General features: G+C 46.8%; 1 protein-coding gene across 1 annotated transcript in view; it reads right to left on the bottom strand.

Annotated features, from left to right (window-relative positions):
* Window positions 1–21002, bottom strand: part of NOTCH4 (notch receptor 4) — a 366092-nt gene that overhangs the window by 193640 nt on the left and 151450 nt on the right. The window contains exons 6-9 of the mRNA XM_086924525.1: window positions 20170–20403; window positions 16240–16395; window positions 5585–5770; window positions 1292–1405 (exon numbers count right to left, since the gene is read on the bottom strand). Coding sequence (XP_086780651.1) covers window positions 1292–1405; window positions 5585–5770; window positions 16240–16395; window positions 20170–20403 — 690 coding nt within the window. The remainder of the gene's footprint in view (window positions 1–1291; window positions 1406–5584; window positions 5771–16239; window positions 16396–20169; window positions 20404–21002) is intronic.

A 21002-nucleotide genomic window follows, 5' to 3' on the forward strand; every position in this document is an offset into this window, starting at 1 on the left:
AACAAGCCAGAAACCTAGGATTTATCCTGGACAACAAACTCACCATGGCACCTCGGGAAAACGCTGTCACTTCCTCTAGCTTCCTCATCTTATAAATGCTATGCAAGATTTTCAAGTTACTACCCCAAACAATAAGACGCACCATCACTCAAGCCCTCATCAGGAGCAGGCTAGATTACGGCAACACACTCTCTGCTGGAATTCCAACCCACTTCACACGGAGACTCCAGACCATTTTGAACGCTGCCCGTAGACTCTTTTGCTGCACTCACATCTCGCCTCACCTCAGAGAGCTCCATTGGGTCCCCATTCAGAAATGCTACTATTTCAAACTGCTCACCCACGCATTCAAGGCCCTCCACAACACTGGACCTGCCTACCGCAACCACCGCCAACACTTCTACCAACCCACCAGACAACTGTGATCTTTGTCTCTCTCTCTCCCTCATATTCCACGCATCCACAGAAGCAGAGCTGGAGGTCGCTCTTTTTCATACATCTCCACCAAGACCTGGAACTATCTCCCCTACACATCAGGCGCTCTTTTTCACTACTAGACTTCAACAAGAAGCTAAAGACCTAGCAAGTAAAGTAACCCTACCTCTCTTTCCGTTGACTCACAACCAATTTCGCTTGACCTACTAACCTGCTCAACAGCCTAGATACCTTCACAGGTCTCTCAAGCCTAACAGTGGCACTTACGGTTTCCTGAACACCTTGTCTTACTCTTCTGAGGTGGATGTCCTGAGATGGCAAATACCTCCAATCCCTCAAGCCTTGACTCTTACAGGCCACCATCCCACGCATCTACAAGACCAGAATAGGAGGAAAGTCCTTCTCCTGCCTCACAGCCAAGACCTGGAAAAACCTCCACCTCCGGCAAGTCCCTACACTGCTGCAGTTCAGGAAGGACCTCAAGACCTGGCTCTTCGGATGACCCATGGACTCAAAGAAGCCACCCCCTACACCCGAGCGCCTTGAGACCCTCGCCGGTGAGTAGCTGCGCTTTACCAACCCTCATTGATTGACTGAGACAGGCTCACGTCTTCTGGCTTTAGAGCATCTATGCAGCTGATATATCAACATTAACAGACTTTTACGTGCCTTATTGGCACTGTAGCCTCACTCAAATCGTCCTATCATCTTTTTACTCACTTTCTACAGTTTCTTCAGCTTTTGTTAGATGTTCCCATCTCTCCCCTGTTGCCCATTCTTCCTCTTTCCGCCCAGATATCTTTCTGCCTCTGATTATACTCTTAGCCCTGTTCATCCATCTAGCCTGACATCTTACCTGCTTGACACTCACAGTCAACCCCGTTTGGGCGATCGGTGCAGACCCCTCCATTTTGGCAGGGGCTGGTGAGGCACTCATCCGTCTCGATTTCGCAAAAAACACCTTCATATCCTGCAGCAGGGAAAAAGAGCAAAGTAAATATAGAGCAGGTTGGTAGGAAGAAGAATGACATTCAAAACTAAGACAAGTTACATAAAGAGCTTTCATCCCTGGAGGTCGGTGATCCAGTCCAGAGGTGCGCTTACCTGGGCAGAGCAACCTCGTTCGCATAGTAAAGTTGTTTCAGATTCTTATGCCAAGGAGTTCTCTGCCTGCTAAGATTAGACATAGCCTTAGGGTGAAAGATTATAGCAATGAAAAGGGGAATAGGGCAATAGGGAGTTGTATGCTAAAGAAGTTTCTTAGGGTCCTAAACAGGTAACGTCAATAACCCACAAGTGATCCTCAGGTAGACATGGAGGAAAGCAGCAGAGGCAGACATTGTGCTAGGACAGGCAAACAGAGGTGTCATCGTTTATTTTATTAGGTGTCTGTTCATCAACTAGTAATGGCATTAAGCACTTTCCTGTTTGTAGACTTTTAAATTGCACCATCAGTGCTTTTCTTTCATCTCATTAAGTCTATGGCATTTGCAAACTAATCTTCCATGATAATCTGTACTAGCTTTCAGGGACAGATGGTCAACCATGTCATTTTGCAAGTCGCAAATTGCGCTAAATTTTGCGACTCGCGAAATGACATATACACTGTTAGCGATTCTCAATGGGGTCGCAAATTGCATGCCTCATCAATATTCATGAGGCACTCGCAATTTGCGATCTCATTGAGAAAGGCTGGCCCTTCCAGGCATTGTGGCCTGCTGGGCTCACCAGACCTCCATGTCTAGGACTGCTTCTAAATAAAGCAGTTTTTTTAAAAATACTGTCAGTTTTCCTTAAAGGAAAACGGGCTGCATTAAAAAATAAAAAAATGAAACGTTTTTGTTTCTTCTTTTAAGGGCAGGTATTGTTCCCCTGCCTGCTCCTAAAAACTATTTCCCCCTGCATTTGGAAAGGGCAAGTGGTCCCCTGGGGACCCCTTCCCATTTGTGAGTGCATTACCACCCTCTTGAAGAGGGCTGTAAATTGTGAGTGTTTTGCAACCGCAATTGCGTAGCGAGTCGCAATTTGGAAGGGACGCCCTTCGAACACCCCTTTCTAGTTGTGAGTCGCAAATAAATTGTGACTCGCTAAATAGGGTTTGTAGGGTTTGTACATGGCCCTGTAGATTTTTGCATGCAGGGTCGCAAACCCGTTTGCGCGTGCAAAAACAAGTCATACATCTAGCCCTCATTCCTTTCCTGGTAGTGTTGGATTCAAGCCTGTAAATGTTTCCAGAGGGCTGGACCCAATGAAAGGAGCAGGACCTGCATCCAGAGAGGCAGGCGAAGAGCTCGAATCACGGAGACTCGCTCCACAAGACTGGATCCACAGATTTGATTTCAACAGTAAAACTTAGAGACCTCAAAATATAGCAGGCTGGAAAATGGTCAGGCAGGGTGAGATTCGTGCCTCAAAGGTATGGCCGGGCCACAGGAGGGCCTCCTGGTTTCACTGGCAGCCTTTATTCTCCCTTGATTACAGCATCATGGTCTGTGAAGGTATTTGAGTCTGCCCACAACTGCCCACTCATAAGTTGAAAGTCAAGAAATCGCCAACTCTGTCCTACCACGCCATCTTGCAGCCCTCACCAGAACTATTTGCATGTATGTAGCCAACTGATAGCAAACGAGTGGCGTGCCTCACGGATAATAAATAATCCTCTCTGGCTGGATCTGAAGCGTTACAACTGGTTATTACCTAAGGTTGCACACTGTGGGCTATTATGACCCCTTCCCCTCCTGCATCAACCAATGTACTGTAGTGAAGGTGAGGGCTCTCTTAGACTCATCCCTTTCTCACATACATTCTATGCTGAGAGACTGCTATATCCCCTTTACCAGGGAAAAATTCTCGAAAGTAATTTGCTAAGTCTTAATTCCTACTGTGCCCCCAGCATCTGAAAAAGGTGTCTCATATTCAGTGAATTTACTGATCTTTGAAAGATACTGCTACAATAACCACTTTTTTGGATTCAGAGTGTGTTGAGCTCTAGAAGGATGTGGCTGAGGCATGGTGGGGCCACATGATGATCCTTCCTGGTTCTTTTTTTTTTTAATTTTTTATTGAGAGTTCATAAACACAGGATAAACCATACATGACATATTAGCAGCAGAGTAAATACAGTACAAAATAGAGTGCATATCAAAAACCAAGAATCAGAAACAACTTATACTGGCTTCATTCAAATAAAACATATTCAAATTTAGACAGTTTAAAAATTTACTCATAAAGTGCAATGTGCATAGTGCAAGAGACGTATTGATCGAGCAGACTAATAATCGAGGAAGTGGTTAAAATCGCTATCCACCATATTCAGTCTAGGATTCGAAGACGCTCCAAAATGTACCATATTTCCTAAGAGCTCCTGCTCTCAGTGCATATTTTCTTCCCCTTCCCTGAGTTCTTAATAATTTTACTTTCCATGCTTGCAGTGTTGGTACTGTCTCTGATTTCCAGCACTGCAAAATAAGCGATTTAGCTTTCAGGGAGGCTATAAACAGGGACTCATCATAGGGGTTCTTGACTAGGTTCTAGCGTTGTCTAAACCTCCACTCTCTTGAGTCGGAGACTGGTTCTGGCACCCTATGCACTAGAGGAGCCAGCGATGAAGTCTGCATTCCTTTGCAGCTCATCATGGTAGATTTGTTTACAGATATCCCACTGTGAATCACATGAAAGAAAGGCACCTGTGGCGCATTTATATTAGGGTCATAGGACCACAATATCCTTGTTGCCCCTTCTCATAGTTTTTAATCTCCCCGCTCACCCCGCTAATAAAGGGATACCTGGGTTGAGTTAGGGCTTTTTATTTAAATGGAAAACAAACAGACAATTGTCTTCAAAATGCTCCCTGGAATACGATTGAGCCCGCCCTGACCTTCAGGAGTCAGGGTGAACCCGATGATGAAGCATGACACTACTAGAGTGGGTGAGGGTTGTATGTTAAAAAAAGAGGTTTTCCTCTTCCCAACTCTGAATATGGTTGAAGTACATGTTCTTTCCTCTTTTCCCTTGATCATTTACTTTCGTAGAGAGGATACCTTTTTTGAGTTAGGATTGTTCCAGTGTGAGTACGTATTCCCTCGCCTTTCATTTTTCTGTGCACCCTTTCCAGGTCTCTGAGGCACCACCCCCCCCCCCCCCCCCTAGACCCTACTAGTTAGAAGCACCTAATTGTGCTCCATGTTTTATTACACTAATAGTAAGTAATGTAATATTATTCACTATTAGTGTAATACAAAAAAAAGGAAAACAAAGCGAGTGGAGCCCCAACTCATGTCTGAAAGGACGAGCTGTCACTATTCCTGGCACTGATTTTGCCACCTCTGAGGCCAGGGGTCACAAAGGCAGTGCCAAGGGTCACACTGGGCAAGCCAGGAGGTCGCAGCTTCGACCTAGGTTTACCCCTAAATGACGTCCATGATCTGAGCTGGCTTAGGATAAGTCCATTGCCAAGGGACAACATTTTACTTATACACTCGGGAGTGGTAGTTCACACTATCCGGAACTCTGCTCTGTAGGCTTCGTTTTCTTGTAGTTTAAGGTTTACCCGCCGGTGCATCACTTTTTTTGACGCACTGGTAGTGCAGGGTGGTACTCCCTATATGTAGAGTTTTACAACAGGCCATCCACTGATTAGCTAGTATTTTCACTTTCCACTTATGCCTGCCACGAAATACCCTCTTCCACTGTGTCAGAGAAATGCCTGCTATCAGGTCTCAGAGGCAGTTGTGCATCAGCTGAATGTATACATGTAACAGTCACCCTGGCACCTAGGCCTGGCTTGGCGTTGGGCGGTGATAGAAATAATCACAATATCTAGAGGAATTGCCAAATCTAAAGAATAAACATGTAGGAATTTCATCTTCCAATTCTCAGATTTTTTTAAGGAACTTCTAAAGCTGAGGACAATTCATCAAGGGAAATTTCCATCTCCATGATGGATTTCCACTAGGGGATTCTCTTCTAAGTTTAGCCCTTCCTACAAAAATCAGAATTTCCCAATGCTACCCATATTGCTCCTTCCCGAGAAGAGGATGGGAAGACGACATGGCAAGGCGTGAAGATCAAAGCATGGAAAATGCCAGGCACCTCCTCGTCATCCAATACTGCAGGTGGGTTCAGCTTGTGGTCCCTCCCCTCAGCTCACCTGGCACACACAGGCACTGGAAGTGCCCTAGGAGGTCCAGGCAGGAGGCCCCGTTGGCACAGGGCTGGGACTCGCACTCATTGAAGTCCACCTCACAGCGCGCTCCAGAGAAGCCCTTCTCGCAACGGCAGAGGAAGGAGCCCTGGGTGTTCTCACAGCTGCCGTTGTGTTCGCAGGGGTCGGCACCTGTGGCGGAAGGCGATGGGAGAAACAGAAAATGAACAAGCGAATGAGTCACGATTGTGGTGGCCCAACCACTGGACAGGTACAAAAGTGTTGGTGGTGCCTGGTGCGACAATCTTTGTTGGTGTGAACCCGTCTGCATGCCCCAACACTGACCCCCTTCTTCTCAGATTCTCTCCCTACCACCCTCCAATGGTGCCACACATCTCTCCTCAGCCCCTTCTCACATTCATTTATTGTATTGCACTACTCATCCCAACATAGCGTATCCTAGCACTTTACATCACCAGCATATTATACAGAGACAATGAGTCATACAAGTGTGTGAATCAATGTATAGCAAATGTCATTTAAGACAATAAGGACTACAAGGTGGAAGAGTCACGTCATTCATACAGGTAGGCATTCTATGTTAAGACTGCTTGGTCTGGAGAAAGAAAGGGTCACAAAAGCACTGAGTAAGAGAAAGGGAGGAAAGAAAGTAGGAAGGCCAGAAAAAAGGAAAGAAAGAAGAAAAAAGAAGGAAAGACTACAGGCAAGTTAGAAAGAAAGCAAGAAAGAAAGAAGGCAAGAAATAAAGAAGCAAAAAAAGGATGACAAGAAAGAAGGAAAGAAAGAAGGAATGCAAGAAAGAAAGAAGGATGTAAACGCAAACAGAAGGAAAGAAAGAAATAAAGAAAGAAACGCAAGAGAGAAAGAAGGATAGAGTCGAGTAGACTGCCATAGAGTGGAGTAGCATAGAGTGGAGTAGAGTGTCATAGAGTGAAGAGACTTAGAATGAAGTAGAGTGTTGTAGAGTTGAGTAGTGTTGTGGAGTGGAGTAGAGTGCTGTGGAGAGAAGTAGAGTGGCCTAGAATTAAATGGCATAGAGTGATGTCGAGTGGCATAGAGTACAGTGGAGAACATTGTTATAGAGTGGAGTGACGTAGAGTGGAGAAGAGTAGAGTGGAGTGCCATAGACTGGGGTAGTGTAACATGGAGTAAAGTATTGTAGAGTGAAATAATGTGTTGTTGAGTGCTGTGGAGTGCTGTGGAGTGAAGATAAATGGAGTAGAGTGGAGTGGAGTGGCATAGCGCGGAGTGGAGTAAAGTGTCATAGAGTGAAGTTGTATAGCGTGGAGTGTCTTTGAGTGGAGTAGAGTAGAGTGTCGTAGAGTTAACAAGACTTAGAATGGAGTAGAGTGTTGTAGAGTTGAGTAGTGTTGTGGGGTGGGGTAGAGTGCTGTGGAGAGAAGTAGAGTGGCCTAGAATTAAATGGCATAGAGTGATGTCGAGTGGCATAGAGTACAGTGGAGAACATTGTTATAGAGTGGAGTGACGTAGAGTGAAGAGGAGTAGAGTGGAGTGCCATAGACTGGGGTAGTGTAACATGGAGTAAAGTATTGTAGAGTGAAATAATGTGTTGTTGAGTGCTGTGGAGTGCTGTGGAGTGAAGATAAATGGAGTAGAGTGGAGTGGAGTGGCATAGCGCGGAGTGGAGTAAAGTGTCATAGAGTGAAGTTGTATAGCGTGGAGTGTCTTTGAGTGGAGTAGAGTAGAGTGTCGTAGAGTTAACAAGACTTAGAATGGAGTAGAGTGTTGTAGAGTTGAGTAGAGTGTTGTGGAGTGGAGTAGAGTGGTGTGGAGTCGAGTAGAGTGGACTAGAATTAATTGGCATAGAGTGGTGTAGAATGGCATAGAGTGTAGTACAGTGGAGAAAAGTGTTATAGAGTGGAGTGACGTAGAGTGAAGAGGAGTAGAGTGGAGTGCCATAGACTGGCATAGCGTAACATGGAGTAAAGTTTTGTAGAGTGGAATAAAGTGTTGTTGAGTGCTGTGGAGTGAAGATAAGTGGAGTAGAGTGGAGTGGAGTGGCATAGCGTGGAGTGAAGTGTCATAGAGTGAAGTTGCATAGCGTGGAGTGTCTTTGAGTGAAGTAGAGTAGAGTGTCGTAGAGTGAAGAGACTTAGAATGGAGTAGAGTGTTGTAGAGTTGAGTAGAGTGTTGTGGAGTGGAGTAGAGTGGTGTGGAGTCGAGTAGAGTGGCCTAGAATTAATTGGCATAGAGTGGTGTAGAATGGCATAGAGTGTAGTACAGTGGAGAAAAGTGTTATAGAGTGGAGTGACGTAGAGTGAAGAGGAGTAGAGTGGAGTGCCATAGACTGGCATAGCGTAACATGGAGTAAAGTTTTGTAGAGTGGAATAATGTGTTGTTGAGTGCTGTGGAGTGCTGTTGAGTGAAGATAAATGGAGTAGAGTGGAGTGGAGTGGCATAGCATGGAGTGGAGTAAAGTGTCATAGAGTGAAGTTGTATAGCGTGGAGTGTCTTTGAGTGGAGTAGAGTAGAGTGTCGTAGAGTTAACGAGACTTAGAATGGAGTAGAGTGTTGTAGAGTTGAGTAGTGTTGTGGGGTGGGGTAGAGTGCTGTGGAGAGAAGTAGAGTGGCCTAGAATTAAATGGCATAGAGTGATGTCGAGTGGCATAGAGTACAGTGGAGTACATTGTTATAGAGTGGAGTGACGTAGAGTGGAGAGGCGTAGAGTGGAGTGCCATAGACTGGCGTAGTGTAACATGGAGTAAGGTATTGTAGAGTGGAATAATGTGTTGTTGAGTGCTGTGGAGTGCTGTGGAGTGAAGATAAATGGAGTAGAGTGGAGTGGAGTGGCATAGCATGGAGTGGAGTAAAGTGTCATAGAGTGAAGTTGTATAGCGTGGAGTGTCTTTGAGTGGAGTAGAGTAGAGTGTCGTAGAGTTAACGATACTTAGAATGGAGTAGAGTGTTATAGAGTTGAGTAGAGTGTTGTGGAGTGGAGTAGAGTGGTGTGGAGTCGAGTAGAGTGGCCTAGAATTAATTGGCATAGAGTGGTGTAGAATGGCATAGAGTGTAGTACAGTGGAGAAAAGTGTTATAGAGTGGAGTGACGTAGAGTGGAGAGGCGTAGAGTGGAGTGCCATGGACTGGCATAGCGTAACATGGAGTAAAGTTTTGTAGAGTGGAATAAAGTGTTGTTGAGTGCTGTGGAGTGAAGATAAGTGGAGTAGAGTGGAGTGGAGTGGCATAGCGTGGAGTGGAGTAAAGTGTCATAGAGTGAAGTTGCATAGCGTGGAGTGTCTTTGAGTGAAGTAGAGTAGAGTGTCGTAGAGTGAAGAGACTTAGAATGGAGTAGAGTGTTGTAGAGTTGAGTAGAGTGTTGTGGAGTGGAGTAGAGTGGTGTGGAGTTGAGTAGAGTGGCCTAGAATTAATTGGCATAGAGTGGTGTAGAATGGCATAGAGTGTAGTACAGTGGAGAAAAGTGTTATAGAGTGGAGTGACGTAGAGTGGAGAGGCGTAGAGTGGAGTGCCATGGACTGGCATAGCGTAACATGGAGTAAAGTTTTGTAGAGTAGAATAAAGTGTTGTTGAGTGCTGTGGGGTGAAGATGAGTGGAGTGGAGTGGCATAGCGTGGAGTGGAGTAAAGTGTCATAGATGAAGTTACATAGCGTGTAGTGTCTTTGAGTGAAGTAGAGTAGAGTGTCGTAGAGTGAAGAGACTTAGAATGGAGTAGAGTGTTGTAGAGTTGAGTAGAGTGTTGTGGAGTGGAGTAGAGTGGTGTGGAGTCGAGTAGAGTGGCCTAGAATTAATTGGCATAGAGTGGTGTAGAATGGCATAGAGTGTAGTACAGTGGAGAAAAGTGTTGTAGAGTGGAGTGACGTAGAGTGAAGAGGAGTAGAGTGGAGTGCCATAGACTGGCATAGCGTAACATGGAGTAAAGTTTTGTAGAGTGGAATAAAGTGTTGTTGAGTGCTGTGGAGTGAAGATAAGTGGAGTAGAGTGGAGTGGAGTGGCATAGCGTGGAGTGGAGTAAAGTGTCATAGAGTGAAGTTGCATAGCGTGGAGTGTCTTTGAGAGAAGTAGAGTAGAGTGTCGTAGAGTGAAGAGACTTAGAATGGAGTAGAGTGTTGTAGAGTTGAGTAGAGTGTTGTGGAGTGGAGTAGAGTGGTGTGGAGTCGAGTAGAGTGGCCTAGAATTAATTGGCATAGAGTGGTGTGGAATGGCATAGAGTGTAGTACAGTGGAGAAAAGTGTTATAGAGTGGAGTGACGTAGAGTGGAGAGGCGTAGAGTGGAGTGCCATGGACTGGCATAGCGTAACATGGAGTAAAGTTTTGTAGAGTGGAATACAGTGTTGTTGAGTGCTGTGGAGTGAAGATAAGTGGAGTAGAGTGGAGTGGAGTGGCGTAGCGTGGAGTGGAGTAAGCTGTCATAGAGTGAAGTTGCGTAGCGTAGAGTGTCTTTGAGTGGAGTAAAGTGGGTTGGAGTGTAGTAGAGTGGAGTGGCATACAATGTCATAGTGTGGGGTGTTGTAGAGTGGAGTGGTGCAGAATGTCGTGGAGTGGCGTAGAGTGGAGTAGAGTGGAATGGCCTAGTGTTATAGAGTGGCATACAGTGTTGTGGAGCTGAGCAACATAGAGTGAAATGGTGTAGAGTGGCATGGCATAGAATGAAGTAGAGTGGAATGGAGTAGAGTGGAATCGAGCTGAGTATCATGGAATAGGGTACAGTACTGGAGTGTCATAGTGTGGAAGGTTGCATAGTGAAATGTTGTAGAATGGAGTGTCGTAGAGTGGAGCAGAGTGTCGTAGATGCGTAGAGTGGAATGGAATAGAGTGTCATCAGTGGAGTGGCGTAGAGTCGAATGGAATAGAGTGTCATAATGTAGAGTGGCGTAGAGTGGCGTAGAGTGGAGTGGCGTAGAGTGGAGTGGCGTAGAGTAGAGTAGAGTGGCGTAGAATGACGTCTAGTAGAGTGGTGTAGAGTGGAGTGGCATAGAGTGGAGTAAAGTGGAGTAGAAGATATCAAGGCTCCTACACCAAGGCACGTCGTATTCCTCCTACAAGCTGTAAATTGTACACCATAGAGAGAAGAGGTGGCAGAGAAACATTTGACTTCACCATGGTTGACAAAAACTCTTGTAGGATATGGGGAGACAGATAGAAATAGGAGATAGGTGAGGGAGAGAGAGGTAAAATGAGAGAGTTGATACAAGTAGAGTAGGAGAAAGGAGGGTCACTGAGAGGGAACCTAAAGCAAAAGAAGAGGTTAAAAAGAGACATTAAGTTCAGAAAGTGGGAGGTAAACACGGCATAAAGTGTGTTTGCAAAATTAGCCATGAAGGGTGTTTCCGTGCTAAAATACTGGGGGCATATTATCAAGGACTGGTGTTAAAAGTATCACTGTTTTATCATCAGAAAACTGCCGATAAAACGGCGATAATGGGTTTGATAATACGCCCTTGTTAATTCCCATAGAATCCCATGTTAACATCAGAACATGGGCTTCTATGGGAATTAACAAGGGTGTATTATCATGCACCCAGATGTTTAAAGTTATCTAACTGAATGGTACTCATTTTATCAACCTCAGCAGCATGAAATGGCGAATGGACCCGCTGGTGTTCAAACCTGTGACGATGAGGAAGAATAAAGATCTCTGAACTGGATATATTAGTGCACTGACCCACCAGCCCCAGTAGGCGAATAAGGGAGGGCGAGAACGAGGGAGAAGATGATGGGAAAAAGAAAGGAAAAGGGAGGACATGCATAGACAAGCACAAAGGAGGCTATGAATAAGGGCTACAGAAAGGCATTTTAATTGTATCCTGAAATGGCAGCAGTCTCTCACTCTCTTTGGTCCTTCACCCAGTGATGGGCCTTGCATCGGTATTGTAAGGGCTTCAGTCCTTCAGATGTAAGGTTCCCATGTTCCATTGGCATGTGCTTGCATCCCAGAAACAGATCAGCAGTAACTTCTACATGCCATATCTGAAGCACATTGACTTGTGAGAGGGGTATGTAGGCCCAGTCCTGCTAACTGAGGCATCATCAGAGACAGAGCTGGCTTGTAAATGTAATACTGCCCCTGCCTCTCTGCCTCCCCATGGACGCGGCCATACTTCTGTGAATAGACCTCTATTCTTATCTGCACTGTGCACTTATATACACGATGATGTAACGATGCACAATTAGATGTGCACACAGCACGCATCACTGTTCCAGTGCTATGGAAGCCACACTGCAGGCACAGTGCCTTTTCTATTATCGCTATTATCAGGCACTAGGGCATCCACAGACCTATGCCATACCTCTCTTATCACCTGCTTTAGGCACTGATTTTCAGTACTTGACCAGTAAATGGCTGTGTCCTGCACTCATATGTATCCCAGCACTCAGACATTTGCAGGACTGTCATGCTGCATCTGTTTGAAACACCTGTAAATGACATGACATTGGTTCCTGTTTTCATTCACGCTGCTGCCACCTTGCATCTGTCCCCCACTGGGATTGGCTGTAGCGGGGACTGGGCGTTTCCCCAGTGGCCCATCAGGGTGGGGTCAAGCTTTAGACCCCTGGGGGGGCGTTTTTGTTACTGGGGGCCGGTTTTGCAGCATAGATGCAATATCAGCCCCTGCAACAAAAGAAACAGAAAGCTTTCCACTAGCACCCCCTAGCCCCTGGGTGCCAGCCAAGCTCTGCCGCTGACCGCGTGACCCGCAGGGGAGCATGGGCAGGGCAGCGCTTTAGTCCCACCCGGCAAGCTCCAGCCGACACCAATGGGGCGCCCCTCCCCGCGTCCACCAGTCACCGGCCAGGGGAGGGCTTACCTGTGGGAGGGGCGAACCCCCTATTTATACCGCGGTGGACAAGGCTCGGCTTCTCGCCATCCCTGTCCACCCGCGGCTCAAGTGCTGTTCCCACCCTGAACCCTGACCCAGCAGCTTGAGCGGCGGCGCGAAGTAATAGAGTGTTATAATGTTCTTCTTTGTGTTGCAGGCGGAGTTACAGGGCGATCTGGAAGCAGACGGGTACAGTAAGGGTACCTCTGCGGCAGAAGGGTACAGTAAGGGTACCTCTGCCTGGCACAGTAAGGGTGCCTGAGCCAAGGACCAGGAGCCGAAGGAGGTTCCGGGAAACCGTGACGGCGCCCCGTTAGTCCTTCGGGCGGTCGGAGGGCCTGAGCCGACCGGGGGTGTGCCACACCGCTCTGCCCTGACAGGGGGGGGCGGGAGTATAACGAAGATGATAATGTGCTGCACCGTCAGAGCATCGACTCGCCGTGCAAGATGGCTCCTAAGGCATGCAGGACAGCGAGGGGCTGCCTGCTTTGGATCGCCCGTAAGATGACCCACCATAAAACGTCATACGTGTGTTGTATGAAATAAACCTGCAGCAGTTCTTTCCCATAAATATGTCTCCAGAGTTTCATTTGGGAGGAATCGTGTATATGTACAAGCGGGCGGGAGTGAATGGAGGTGTGGGCACTATTTGCCAGGGCTGGTTTCGGTTCCCAGTCCTGCCCTGACGGGAGGGAACCTTACACTGGCATACCTGCCCACTCACACTGTGCCACCGTGTGACACACCATATCGGCTGCTATCACACGGTCTCCCTGTGAGGAGCCTGTATCACACAGTGGCAATAGTAAATAGTGTAAACTGTAAATAGTGGTTGCCCAGCTTGTTTTCCAAGGCTTTGAACTGCCGACCTCCATCGAGGGGTGTGAAAACACTCCAGGGCATCAGCACCAGCCCCAGTAAGCTTTTTAGTTTTTATGGGGAGGAGGGGGGCTTGCGGGCGGGGTGGGTTTCAAAAGTGCCTCATGGGTACTTCTCGGCACGAGGCCCCGCCCTTTCAAGTCCCTCCCCCTCCTCACACAGTGAGGTTGTTCTTCAAGTTTGCAGGTATGCACTGTGGTTGCCTTCTGAGAGAGGGACGCTTAATTTGCTTCTGCCACGCTGTACCTGTTCTATGAGGCAGGGAGGCCGACACAGTTGCCCCTAAAGCTGTGTACTGGCTCTGTGGAGGAGGGAGGTTTTAACTACTACAGCCATAGTGTATCTGCTTGGTGTGGGAAGGCAGTTTGTCCTGCAGATCTCTGCTTCATCTCTTTTACCAGATCCATATGAGGCAGAGAGGCTTGCCTCAATGATGCTCTGCCTCATCTGTGTACCTGATCTCTGAGGCAGTGAGGCTTGGCCCGCTGATGCTCACCTTGTACCTGTTTGGTGTGGGAAGGAAGCTTGACCTGCAGCTGCTCTGCCTCATCTGTGTACCTGATCTCTGAGGCAGTGAGGCTTGCCCCGCTGATGCTCTCCTTGTACCTGTTTGGTGTGGGAAGGAAGCTTGACCTACAGCTGCTCTGCCTCATCTGTATACCTGATCTCTGAGGCAGTGAGGCTTGCCCCGCTGATGCTCTCCTTGTACCTGTTTGGTGTGGGAAGGAAGCTTGACCTACAGCTGCTCTGCCTCATCTGTGTACCTGATCTCTGAGGCAGTGAGGCTTGCACCGCTGATGCTCACCTTATAGCGTTTGGTATGGGAAGGAAGCTTGACCTAGTTGCTCCACCTCATCTGTGTACCTGATCTCTGAGGCTTGCCCCGCTGATGCTCACCTTGTACCTGTTTGGTATGGGAAGGAAGCTTGACCTAGCTGCTCTACCTCATCTGTGTACCTGATCTCTGAGGCTTGCCCCGCTGATGCTCACCTTGTACCTGTTTGGTGCGGGAAGGAAGCTTGACCTGCAGCTGCTCTGCCTCATCTGTGTACCTGATCTCTGAGTCAGTGAGGCTTGACCCGCTGATGCTCCCCTTATAACGTTTGTTATGGGAAGGAAGCTTGACCTAGCTGCTCCACCTCATCTGTGTACCTAATCTCTGAGGCTTGCCCCGCTGATGCTCAACTTGTACCTGTTTGGTGCGGGAAGGAAGCTTGACCTGCAGCTGCTCTGCTTCATTGGTGTACCTGATCCCTAGAGGCAGTGACGCCTTCACTGCTGATGCTCAAATTGTACCTGTTCGGTTTGGGAAGGAAGCTTGACCTGCAGCTCATCCAACGTCCCCCTAAGTGGCCGGTACAGATACTCTTTTCCTCCACTCTTCTCAGAAAGACTATACCAGAGCACCTTCACTTCTGGTGGCAAAGACCAGTTTTCACAGTAATCGTCATTCCATATATATTTCCACTTCCAGAGCCTTGAGAAAGTCCAAAGGACGAAACACGTGTTGGCTCTTCTTTGACACAATTTGTAACTGCCCATGACGTAATCTGAAGTGAACTCAACATATCAGCTTCAATCAAAATCAAACACGACAACTCCACAAACGTTTATGAACATTATTGAGATAGATTCTCATGGTATAAATACTGGTGCGCTCGCAGTACGCTATAGAATACAGATACCTTTTCAGGCATGGGCAAGGTGGGCCCTGGCCCAGGGCCTCAGTCTTTTAAGGGGGCCCCTGATAGAGCCAGCTCTGTTCTTTCCCTGATGACCTTGAATACTTCTTAATAATTCTTTTAAATACCGTTTTTATTTTTTTATGGGGGTGATGATTTGAAGACTATTACAGACATTTGGCAGAGAATTGTTTGTGTTTCAACACCATGCCACATTCATAAAAAGTCTCTTTTCAATCAAAACAGGACCTCCCATATGAGGAATGGTAGGGCCAGAAAGATTATTAGCAATACTATTAGTGAGCTTCTGCTAAATTAAAATATTGAAAACATCCCTCACTATCCCTGGATGCTAGCTGTAAATACATTTTGAATTTGGACCAGTGTATCTGTGCACTGTCAGTGACCTGGCCAAAGAGGGCATGAAAGAGATGAAATGGCTCATAAATTCAAAACAAGGGCCCACTAAATACGTTTGGCCCAAGCCAACAAAATCCATAAGATGCCCCTGATAGAATACTTTTCACATAAACAGCATGTGCCCTGTTTTCAGCTGGCTTTCACTTGCTTCCAGAGGAGGTACTGGAACCAAGTGTAAGTAACTATGAAGCAGTGTGACACCACACCTTGACACAGATACAATTCTGCTTCATCAAACAGCAGCAATGAGAGTGAAACTTTGGCAGGAGCTCACGCACAATATCTAAACATGCATAATGAACACGTGACTAGAAAGACTCCATGTACCAGCATGCACTGAGGTCATAAGAAGTACCAGCATCTCTGAAACCTTTCAAATTGATACATTAAACCCCTGTCCTGTCTTGTCAGCAGAATCAGAGTCTGTTGGGGAAGTAGATCGGGAGCAAAACATATCTTTTGAAATCTAGAAACCCAAAAATCCAAGACTTGAGCCTTCTCTGGTCTGGAATTATTTGCTGGCTACCTTAAAAGTTAATTATTCTCTGCTGTAGCAGATCTTTCTGTAAGTTAGGTGTACGCGTTTCATTTTATGTTTTAAAATATTTTTAGAACAAGTAGAACTGTTTCCTCTGCTTTTGTTAACCTTTTTCGCTTCTATTTTAAATTAATATAACAAAAAAAAATTGAAAAACAAAAAAATAAAAAATACATTGAAAAAAGAGAGGGGATTTTACAAGGAGATAAAAAGACAAGAGAAAGGGGGAGAGAGATGGGTAAGAGAAACATGACATGAATGGAGTTTTAAAGTGGAACAATTAATTTCGATTGTGACCCCCACCCATGCCCCTCCCCCACGCACCCATCCTGCACTCGTCCAGGTCCTGCCGGCAGGTGGGCCCGGTGTAGCCAGGCTGGCACATGCAGATGGCAGAGCCCGTCAGGGGGTTGGTGTCACAGGTGGCACTCTCGTGGCAGGGGTTGCTTAGGCAGGCGTTGTCGATGTGACACAGGAGCCCTGCAAACAAGAAAGAGGTGTTCAGCTTTGACTCAAGTCGTTGCTCATTAGATGTCATGGCAAAGCCACCGACACATCTGCCTTTTCCACCACTATCAGCACAAGAGCTCTTTAAGAAGTTTGTCTCAACTCACTTTGCCAGCTGCGCACAGTCATCAAAATCATGTAATATTTACTATTAATGATACTCTTGCTCCTTTGAAACATATCAAAGACAAGCCTAAATATCTTTGTAAGACAATTTGCAATTGATCAGAGATAAATACCATAACACATATCACAAAGCAACCCACCGTGTTTGCCAACCACAAGAATGTATCAAGGTGGCATGCTACTGAGACAGCCGACCCTCGAGTCATCACTATCTCATAATAAATGCAATTTCTTTCTATTTCAGGCACACCTCCATGAAAAGCTGTGATCAATGTATGTTGAATTTATCTAAGGATATTGACACCATCATGTAATGCTATCAAAGCTTGCTTCCACAGCATTTCTCCACAAGGTTCTGGCTTTCGACTCCAAACACCTCCAGATAACCCAGGTTTTAGTTTAGCTCATCCTCTCCACATTCCTCCACAGCGGAAGAAACACACATTGTGGTCCAGGGGATCTCTGTCTGGCCCCAATCAGGCAAGGATGTGGTTCATCTTTTTTCTTTTTTCTTTTTGCTTTGTTTATTGACACCGCCTTCCACAAATGTCACTGCCAAGAAGTCTAGAATACCTTTTCTGGATCTTTCCTCTTTTAAAGCAGTTTCCATGGTATTCTTTTTGTCCATTTAACTACCGATTATATCTAACATCCTGTTTTCAGGAGAAAAAAAGGGAAAAATTTAAAGGGAAGCTGTTAGACCTGGCATCCTTGGCATGGTTTCCCACTATCTTTTTGTCTCTACCCCCTGTATTTTTGACACTGTGTTGGACTTCGTTTTTGCTGGTTTAGATGCTTTGGGCACTTTGCCACTGCTGATCAGTGTCAAAGTGCAAGTGCTTCCTAGGTAAGTTGTTATTGTGATTGGTTGCCATGATTGGCATATTTGTGTTACCAGGAAGTCTCTAGTAAAGTGCACTAAGAGTGCCACGGCAGGTGACTTGAATGTTACTAGTGGGCCTGCAGCACTGATTGTGCCACCCACATGAGTAACCCTAAAATGGTGTCCCAGGCCTGCCATCACAGAGCCTGTGAACTGTAATGCCAACCTAGCCAGTGTCCCCACTGACCAGGCCTAACCCTTTTTGTACACATTTGGCACTCCTATGGAAGGCCCAAGGTACCCCCCTGGGCAGAGTGCAGTGTATGTGAAATGTAGAGCATGTACCAGTGTAGGTGACATGCTCTGGTAGTGAATTACAGCCATTTTCTTTTCCACTATTGAAAGGCTATCTTGCCCATAGGCTATAATGGGGAATTCTGAGTATAATGTTTACCTGCATATCTTACCATAGGAGCAAGATAGGACCTACAAGTCTGGTATCCCTGGACTCAGAATTTAATAATACATCTTTTACGACTGATGGTTTTTAAATCCTGTGTTTGAGAACAGCACTTTTAGAAAGTGGCTGTTCTCTTGCCTGACCTTTCTGTGTGCCTTGTCCTGTTTGTAAATTGACTGTCTGGTTTGTGAGTGACAGGGGCTGGGGAGCCCCCAGGAGGCTGGATGAGTCAGTCCTAGGCTGAATGACTGCATCTGCATCTTGAGTGGTGGGAGGGGATAGCACCTGGGCCTGAATAGGGCTGTGCCTGCCTTCCACAATGCTGGCTCCACCTCCTGCTGGGCGGCTGACGACGCTGCCCCTCCCTCTGAAAGGAGAGGAGAAGACAGAAAAACAAAGTGCTCAGGAACTGACCTGAACTGGTTCTGACCAAGCCAAGGCCTCTCTGCCTCTAGAGAACAAAGGAAAGACTGGTATAAAAAGGGCTGCCCAGCCTACAGAAAGTTAGATCATCCTGGAATCAAGAAGGAACCTCTACCAAGGAGAAAGCTGGAAGGCTGAAGAGGAAGGACTGTCCTGCTGTGTGTTTGTGGGCTGACCTGGAGTTGCTTTGTTGCCAAGGAGAGGGGAAGAACGTTGCTTTGTGCTGTGTCCCCTTGCTTGAAGAGATCTCCAAGGGCCTGAGGAGAGCTGGCCTCCTGTTAAGATGTCCCAGAAACAAAAGGACTTCACCCCCAGCTTCCCCCTGAACTCTGCTGAGAGAGTGCGGCCTTCCTAGAGTGCCTGACCCAAGGCTGGGTCCTCTGAGAGTTGTGCCTGCTGTTTGGGAAGCTGGACCAAGAGAAACCAAGATAATCTAAAAGTTTTCGCGCATCGCTCGCTTGCGGAGCGCATCCCCGACAGTGCAAGGAAATTCCTGCCACCGCGAAGATCGAGATCGTCACAGCGCCTGTTGCTCCTGCAAGAACCGACACATTTTTTGCGTGTGAAATGCATCGCCCCGGTGTGGGAAGTTTCCTGTTGCTGCGAGTATCGTCACAGAGCCTGTCATCCCTGGGTGAGATCTTCGCCGCGCTTGCTTGCGGACCGCATCAGGTCGCTGCGAATATCGTCGCAGAGCCATCGCATCGAGGGGCCACGAGAGAAGATCGAAGCTGCACTGCGCATTGCCACCGCACCTGAGATCGTCGCCGCCCTGGAGATTGTCTCATTGTACCTTTGCGAACTGCTTCATACGGAACCTACGCACTGGAATCCATACAAGGTATCGCATCCCTCCCCACACAGACCGGATTCGTCGCAACATGCCCACTGCGTCCAGCTGAGTTGTCGCATCGCCTCCCCAGGGTCTCAGGAGTGATGCATCGCTTGTTTTCCACGGCACCAGCTTCTGTTTTAAAACTTTGTCGAATCCACAGGTACTTTGGGCTAAACGTTACGCATTAGTAGATTATCTTGACGCAACCATTAGGAACTTGACGCAACCATTAGGAACTCTTTTAAAATCATATCTTGAACTGTGTATGTTGGATTTTTGTCGTTTTGGTCTTGTTTAGTTCAGATTAAATACTTCTATTGTTCTAAACTGCTGTGGAGTCCATTTGTGATGTTTTCACTGTGTTATTGTGAGTGTTAGTACAAATACTTTACACATTGCCTTTGATAAGCCTGACTGCTCGTGCCAAGCTACCAAGGGGGTGAGCAGGGGTTATCTAAAGAGTGTACCCTCCTTACCCTGACTAGAAGCAAGGGTCCCTATTTGGATATTTGTGCCTACCTCTGCCAACTAGAGACCCTCAGATCTAACAGAAGCTGACATTTTATATTAGGCGGCCTTCAGCCTAGGTTGAGACCAAGGCACTATACAACTCTGGAATCCATTAGGGATACAGTTTAGAGGCTCCTCCCAGGGAAGGACCATGCAACATCAACCCCAGGAGACACAATGCAAGGACCCAGGGGCTTGTTCTACTGAAGAGCTGTGCAACAGGTTACCAAGGGACAAAACAGAAGCTCATTCTGGGCTACAAATGTGTAATGTGACCGCCATAGACACATAAGTAGGCAATCCTATTTATGTACTGCGCTGTGGGTGCCTCTGGGAGGCAGAGTGCTGAGGTTCATGTTACGCAGTGACCAGCACTGAAAAACCCAAGAAGGACAGAATGATGGGACTCCTTCTGTACCGGGACTGTACTATGAGGACCCACCGAGGGCAGAATTCAGGGCACCGCCTTACGCAATCGTTGATAAAAGAGCGCCAGAATTACAAATACTACATCACAATTCAGTTAACTTTTTCCACTCCAGCCCTGTCTCCCAGTGTTCCAGTACCCACCTGTCTTGTCATGCGGGCAGAGGCAATAGAAGGTGCCGACACGGTCAATGCAGGTGGAGCCTTGCAAACACGTGGCAGAGGCGCAGTCGTCAATGTTGATGCCGCAGTCCTCGCCCTCCCAGCCATTCACGCAGATGCAGCCAGAGCCTCCAGGGGTGTTGTGGCACGTGCCCCCGTTCAAGCAGACTCGGATATGGAGGAGGCACTCATCCACGTCCTGGGAGCAGTCCCATCCTGGACCAAAGGAAGAGAAAAAAAGCAAAAGACAATATGAACACTCCATTTTGTGTCAAGCTCAATGCCAAAGATGTTTCACCCAATCAGCATCCTGGGACCAGCATGTTGAACAATTTAGAATCTAATAAGGCTACTCCTATTCAAAACTAAAGAGTGTACCTCAGCAAATCAGAACACTGAATTAGCATGTATAAAGAGTTTACTAGCAAGTGGAAATGCTTCAAATTCAATGTGAAGATATGTCTCAGCCAATCCACAGGCTGGAAGTAGCATGTTGAACACACAAAGGATCCAATGGACCTATTTCATAATCCATACCAAGGGAAGAGTGTCAGCTACTCAGAAGGATGAGAGGAACATGCTCAAACAGTAACAGCCTAGATTCACTAAAGATTCAACAACTGCTTTATAGAGGGGTGAACTCACCACAAAGAACCTCACAGAATAAATGTTGAGTTTGAACGGAAAGCTCAATGCATGTCAGATCAGAACTAACGTCACACCTTGTGGCTACAGTAAGGGGAGATGTGGTGTAGAGAATAATGTTAGATGTGATCTGGTATCGGTATTTAAATGCGGATTCGTGGATAAAAAAC

The sequence above is a fragment of the Lissotriton vulgaris genome, chromosome 5 (genome assembly GCF_964263255.1).
Source record: "Lissotriton vulgaris chromosome 5, aLisVul1.2, whole genome shotgun sequence".
NCBI classification, from domain to species: domain Eukaryota; kingdom Metazoa; phylum Chordata; class Amphibia; order Caudata; family Salamandridae; genus Lissotriton; species Lissotriton vulgaris.